Source organism: Ruditapes philippinarum, unplaced genomic scaffold (assembly GCF_026571515.1).
Source record: "Ruditapes philippinarum isolate M1 unplaced genomic scaffold, ASM2657151v2 ctg3440_1_1_1_1, whole genome shotgun sequence".
NCBI classification, from domain to species: domain Eukaryota; kingdom Metazoa; phylum Mollusca; class Bivalvia; order Venerida; family Veneridae; genus Ruditapes; species Ruditapes philippinarum.
The window spans coordinates 132,845-140,000 of NW_026867014.1; the positions used below are offsets into that span (position 1 = coordinate 132,845).

General features: G+C 32.4%; 1 protein-coding gene across 1 annotated transcript in view; it reads left to right on the forward strand.

The window, feature by feature from the left end:
• Window positions 1-410: 410 nt before the first annotated feature.
• LOC132734494 (uncharacterized) overlaps window positions 411-7,156 on the forward strand; it is a 15,270-nt gene continuing 8,524 nt past the window's right edge. The window contains exons 1-7 of the mRNA XM_060721237.1: window positions 411-545; window positions 1,520-1,612; window positions 3,100-3,194; window positions 4,367-4,543; window positions 5,116-5,259; window positions 6,024-6,137; window positions 6,668-6,925. Of these exons, the coding sequence (XP_060577220.1) occupies window positions 493-545; window positions 1,520-1,612; window positions 3,100-3,194; window positions 4,367-4,543; window positions 5,116-5,259; window positions 6,024-6,137; window positions 6,668-6,925 (934 nt within the window). The 5' untranslated portion in view covers window positions 411-492. The remainder of the gene's footprint in view (window positions 546-1,519; window positions 1,613-3,099; window positions 3,195-4,366; window positions 4,544-5,115; window positions 5,260-6,023; window positions 6,138-6,667; window positions 6,926-7,156) is intronic.

Here is a 7,156-nt window from a genome sequence, read left to right on the forward strand (position 1 = left end):
CATAAAGGACTAACGTTTTGTAGATTTACTTCATCTAGGCATGCTTAAAAAATGTCGGAATGGGATCAAAATGCGTTGGTCTCTCGATTCAAATTTTTAAACCGTCAAATCTGCACATTTAGGAGACCATATCGAGATAAATCTGCGGTGCAGGGTCGGAAGAAATATATGACTAGATACCGGATTTTGTTCCTTACAAGCAAAGCACATAAACATCTTTTAGAAACTACACTACTAGTAGTATGGACCTGAATAAAAATCACCTACCTCTCTTCCCATAAATAATCCTCCATCTTGAAAATTCTATACTGTAACCGAAAAACGCGATACTGTAACACGTTCCCTACGGTGTATAGGTCAGATGTTATTATCAAATCAATTTTATTATTTATACAGCTGATAGGTATCAACAGCGTAACGATACATTGACAATAAAATGTAATCGCTACACTTGAAACTTGGGTGCTCTTTTCATACAACTCTTTATCAAATATGGGACCTACTGTGCTAAGATTCTTCTTTTCAACCATTCTATTTAGTTTCAGGTAAAATATATTTTTTAGTAATAATAACTTTATGACTTAAAAACAATTTAAAACTTGTTATAAAGCAATAGTATGATATTTTTAATAAAATACAATTGTATCAAAGAATGACGAGAAAAAGACTCTAAACATTCAGACTGATATTTGTCAAGAATTGAACATTAACAAACTACCTTTCGTACTGATCCTTTTTTCCACATTAGTCTTAGACATTCAATATTTTTTACCAAAAAAGGAAAACATTAGGAAAACAAATGATTATCATAATGTACTTAAAAACAGGACAATTGAATAACAATATCTTACAAAATCTCGTGACGCTGAATTAATACGATTATCAATATGTTCTTTATACGCTGAACGTTTACTTGCTTTAAAGTTTGTTAATGATTTGAAAAGGTCTTATGTTCTTTCGAGAAAGATAAAGCACAACGGACGTTACGCCATTCGTTACTTTATAAACGTCAATTTCTGATGAAGACGACGTTTCGAAACTAAAAAGTGTTTATATTAAACAAATTGTATCTAACGAAAACGTATAAATGTATGAATTATATAGTCGAATGATTACGTCGAGCATAGCATAGCAGGCTACCTAAGCATATGGTTTTGTCACAAAATATAATGATTTACAATCATTATCAGTAAACTGGAAGTTGATACACTGAAAAATTGGCATTAAGTAGAATGGGAAAATAATAAAATATGTATATCAGAGGAAGTACTCGTATAGTAATCATATCATAAGACTTTGATGAAAACTCGCTATGTACACTTTTACCGATATACGAGTATCACCTTACAAAAAGCATAACAATTTACGGCAAATCACGTTTACGTTGGCACAAACATATATTTGTTTTATCATGTTTTCCTATTACATTCATCGCAGTGCCACCATATTAGATATTTCGATGGTTAACAAATGACTATTAAGCAATTAAAGAATATGAGAAAGAACTGTTTTATTTTAGTTATTCGTATGATATCGAGCCATGCATTGCAAAGTATAACACTACAAGGAAAACATGCGGTGGTTTGTTTGGATGGGGTAGTTGCAGAAAAGTGTGAGTATGGTTTGAATGTATTACAGTTTATAACAAAATGCTTCATAACCGGGCTAGACTATGTAATTTTGACAGCGTTTTATTCATAAATTTGTACAAATTGTATAATAGTCATGATTGTATTTATACATGTACGAGGTATGATCAAAAAGTTCTCGGCCCGATATACTTCTAGCCACTACACTGACAGTCACACACGATACGTCGATACCGATATCTGATTGAAGATTACTGACCGAGTAACACGCGGTTTTACACAGAGTAAGTATCATAAAACACACTTTGATTAGTAGAGGGGTGTGTCATTTAGACCAAAAGGAGAAAGTTGAAATCAGAGCTGTCATTAAGTACGTCTGTAAGAAAAGGATGTCCCCAAGGAAATCCATGAAAACTTCATGGATACATTTGGGAAGGAGTCCCCTTCCTATAGCAATGTCAAAAAAATGGGCTGCAGAATTTAAGAGGGACATGGAGATTGGAGATGGTGAGCGGCCTGGCCACCAAAGATGAAACTGCCGAAGCTGTGCACGATCTGGTCATCTGCGACAGAAGGCGAGACCTGCGAAGCATTGCTAGGGAAGTGGGTAAAAGCTTTGGTTCAGTTCATGCAATTCTGACTGATGTATATGGCATGTCAAAGGATTCCGCCAGATGGGTCCCCAGACAGTTGACTGACGACCAGAAACGGACCAGGTTAAAATTTCAATATATCTTTTGTCTCGCTACGAGGATGAACCTGATTTTATCTACCGGATCGTAACTCAGGATGGTACATGGGTTCATCACTTCAATCCAGTATCCAAAAAACAGAGCATGCAGTTGAAGCACCCTGGCTCACCCCCTCCGAAGAAATTCAAAAGGGTACCATCAGCAGGGAAGATGGTGGCTTCAATATTATGGGATAGTCAGGGGATAATCATGATTGATCTTGAGCAAGGTCGTACCATATACGGTACGTACTATGCAGACGAATTGAGACGTTTGTGTCATGAAATTGCGAGTAAAAGGGGGGTCAAACTGACTCAATGCGTTCTGTTCCTGCACGACAATGCGCAAGCTCACACATCTCAAGTTGCGATGGCTGTTGCAAATGACTTTGGTTTTGAAATTCTTCCCCATATCCCATATTATTCGTACTTGCCCCCCTCTGACTTCTACCTGTTTCCGAAACTGAAAACCAAGCTTCGTGGTAGACGTTTTGGAAGCAATGAAGGTGTCATTTAGGTGGTCAATAAGTTCTTTGAGGACCAAAATAGAGAGTTCTATTTTGAAGGATTAAACAAGTTGGAGCACAGGTGGGCAACGTGCATTGATGTAAAGGGCGATTATATTGAAAAGTAAGACCATTAGATGGGTTCTCTGACTACGCAAGTACATCGGGCCATGAACTTTTTGATCAATCCTCGTAGTTTCGTTTCTGTTTCATTTACCTTATTGTTCTAGCACATCAACGAACGTTTTAAAATGTTCATTTATTCTGAATTAAGAAACACAGAACACGATCGTTGTTGTGATGGATATTATGGAGATGATATTGGACCCAAGAATCCAGTCAATAAACTTCCCTACGGCTGCAAAAGACGTATGTGTATCTTTTCTTGTAATCAAATGTAATTCGTTATTATTGTTATAGCTTTTAAGCGACTTCTGTTCTGAGACATACTGTTAAAAGTATATGCCAAAGTTAAAAGGTTTAATGCTTTTCTGAAAAAGAGGTTAAAGTATATGTCTGATGAAGACCCGATACAATTGTGTTTGATTTCTATCTGAATGTTTAGATTAGCATCGGCCAAGTCAATTCGGAGGGCAGTGTAACTCTTTAGTTTAAGATTACAAATGTATGCACCTGAATTTGCAAAATTAAAACATATTTTAAAGTTATATATATTTTAAAGCATTGAAACCCTTAGTTTCTTGAAATAATGTTAAAATGTTCATATGTTCAATATTTACACAAATATTATTCAAGAGATAACAAGTCAGGTAAACACAAAGGAAAATTATCGAAATTCTTTATAGCTTGTCTTTTAATCAGGCGGAATTTGATAAAACATTCATTGATACTGTCAATGAACTATTTCAGTTTATGAACTACATGAACTACCAGTTATATTGGTATTACTAATATATATTAGTTATATTATATTGGTTAGATCATGCAAATAGCCAGCTCTTGGTAAACGTTGAAAAACAAAGTAGAAGAATTACAAGTAAAAAAACATAATGAGTATACTTTATGTCATGCATCTAAATTCAACGCAACAAACAAAAACGTCATGTATAATTATTTTCTTGATATATAAAATAATGAATGATCTGATACAGAGGATGTTTTCTCATTTATTTTTTATTTCATATCTTAACGTTGACAAAATTTCTAAGATTAAAAGGAAAAATGTTCAATTTCATTTATCTTAAATGACTGGCCACAAGCATTTTCTTGTATAATAATTAAATGATATACCTATAATGATTAAGCAAATAACATGCATTACAAAAAGTAACTACTATTCATACTATGCGATAATGAGTTGTTTTTGTTATAAGACAAAATGCAGAAGATATTTCTGGAACATGAATAAATAAATTCTATCAGGTTCTTCATTTTAATGAAACTATATGGTTATTACTTGATATTACAAATCGCATTATTTCAATATCTTTTTTACATAACAATGTTATCTTCTTTAAAAGCATATTAAAAAGTTTTATATATATTCTTACTTTATCTCATTCCACTTTCGTTTCTTTAAGCCTTATGCCGCTACGGACATTTTGGTTCACCATGCAACGTCCGCAATATTGGGCATGTTGAACACAGGTCAGGCTATATTGAAAGGGACAGCGGTGGAATTTGTACTGCGCCTTCTGTGTGCAAATTTTGCAATGATGGGTACTATCCTGTAACGGAACATGGTGGCTATTGCAAAGGTAGAATGTGATAGTTAAACTTACAACAGTTATTTCAATCTTTACTTTTTTTTGTTTTATTTTTGGATAATCTCTGTTACAAAACTTGAGTAGTTCTGAGAATTAATTAACTTACAATAAAAGAGTGTATCTTATTCAAACGAATACATCTAGCATAGATAGAATATGTTTATTTAACGACAAAAAATATATATATTATTTAAAACTTCTTCATTGTGATCATATCTTAAAGTCTGTTAATTGAAGCAATGTTCAATATTATTTGAAATTATAAAACTTCACATTTACTTCGAAATAATATATTATATTTATCTTCTTAATTTTCACAGGAATTTGAATATGCATGTTGTTCTATAATTTCGTTTAAACATCTTATTTTTGTTTTATTTGTGTCTTTTAGTATCATATTTCTCAGTTTTTAGAATTTTTATTAATTTTACGGAAGTTAATTCAGTAAATGAAAATCATATTTCTAGACACTATAAAGAATAAACTGAAAAACGTCAGTTATTTTTAACGTCTTTCTTTGAGGTTAAAATTTATCTTTTTAACAATTATAAATAATATTTCAGAGTGTCGAAAACCAGACCATTGCAAACATCAATCGTGTAATTCACCAACACATGTGATATGCAAATATTGCGAGGGAGAGTACGTCCCAGAAAAACCTGGGTTTAATATTTACACATCAAAGCCAGATAATACGCGCTGTCGAAGTAAAATTGCTTTTACTTACACTTGTAGCATATGTTTTAAGTAACAACCATTATTATTTATTTGACTTATGAATTTACGGCGACTAAAATTCCAGTAACGTTAAAACCAGGGGAAATGTCCAAAAATGATTTCCTGTCCCGTATTGTCAAAAACCCGACATGGAGTCCTTTTAAAGGATTTCGATAATAGATTTTGGCATGTAAAGAAGACAGTTTGCACTTAAAAATAATTTTGCATTTTGTAAATTGATGTTTCCGCTGCGACAACAATGTCACAGTTGCTGTAGTATTATTCTCATTCGTGAATCATATTTCATAATAATTTTAATAATTCGCTTTTCATCGCCAATTTATTCTGTTGATTTAAAAAAGGCTATGTTTTAACAGAACATGAAACCACAATTTGAAATTTATCCAGTAATCATGAATGTCTGATAAATAAAAGGTAAAGGCTAGCGTAAAGGTCCATAATAGATGCCATTTTATTGTATTTTAGACCTCTTACCCTTTTTAAAATAACATTTTATTTAGGGTACCCATTCATTACTCGTTTAGAGCACACGTAATCTTTTACTTTGGCATCAAAATACTCATGTTCTGTTGAAGACGGTACAAGGGGCGTGAACATATGAAAAAGACATATTGAAGATGTTGTCAATGAAATAAAAGATTTATTTCATCTCTAACGTCAAAACATAATCTCTTAACATAAAACAGGGTGACAAATGTTATAATTAAATGCAAAAGCAATTTTCATTTAACAGAAGCGTGTTCTTGGGTGCCAGGTGCTCGATGCTTTCCGGGGAAATGTACAGGTTATATGCATTTAGACAATTGCAATTGCACTGAAGGCTTCACTGGTTCAGATTGTGCAGAAGGTATATGTGTAATATTATTTGAACTTAGAACAACAATTGAAGTTATTTGATTCAATACAGGATACAGGCCAAACACAATGAGCAAATGTTACATTGTCTTAATGCATAGCATTTTAACAAGTTCTCTGTCAATTTCTCAAAGTAAACTTACCAAATACGTTTCGTATCAGACATTTAGTCTAGTACTTTAAAAATAAATATAATAAAGACTGATATCTATGTTCTTAACAATAACAAAATATATATTCTTATATAAATGAATGGAAATATTATGTTTAAATGGTATTACAGATAAACTATATTAGTACATGCTAAGCCAGAAAGTGTGTTTAATTAATATATATCATATTAATTTAAACAAGTCGACTTAATAACCACATTGCCAGCATCTGATCTGTTTTGCTAAGAAAGACATAAGATCTAGGATTTTTAACAGTATGTTGCGCTTTTGCTGTATCAAAGTAATGTAACCAGTTTGCAAAAGATATATATTCATAATATATCCATCAACTTTTTAAAATATGTTCCAGCTACATCAAAGCAGGCTCCAGAAATATTAAAACAAGTTTTGACTTTGAGAGGCTCTAATAAACCGGCTGTTTTTGTTGAAAAAAGAATTCCGTCTTCTCCGGTAAAGTGGACAAATGATGGGTTTTGGTCTGACATAGTGATAAATGCCTCGTCAAATTATGCCATCAAACACTTTGATCCATCGGCTATTCCGAATTACATAAAGAATTATTTATTTGGAATAAAGGACATGTCAATTCATTTGACGTTGGTGAGAGGTAATGCATATTTTGAGCAAATTGCGAAACTGTAGCTAACATATTTTATATTGCTTTTCTTATATGATCATACTGCGCTTAAACGCCTGATCAAAAGTATCTATTTTGTACAACTATGATACTATTAAAATCAATACCATATTCGGCTGGAATAGCAAAAACATAAATATTAAAACATAATATCTATCTTAACTATGGATTCAATAATACAAATCAGAGATTGAACGTATG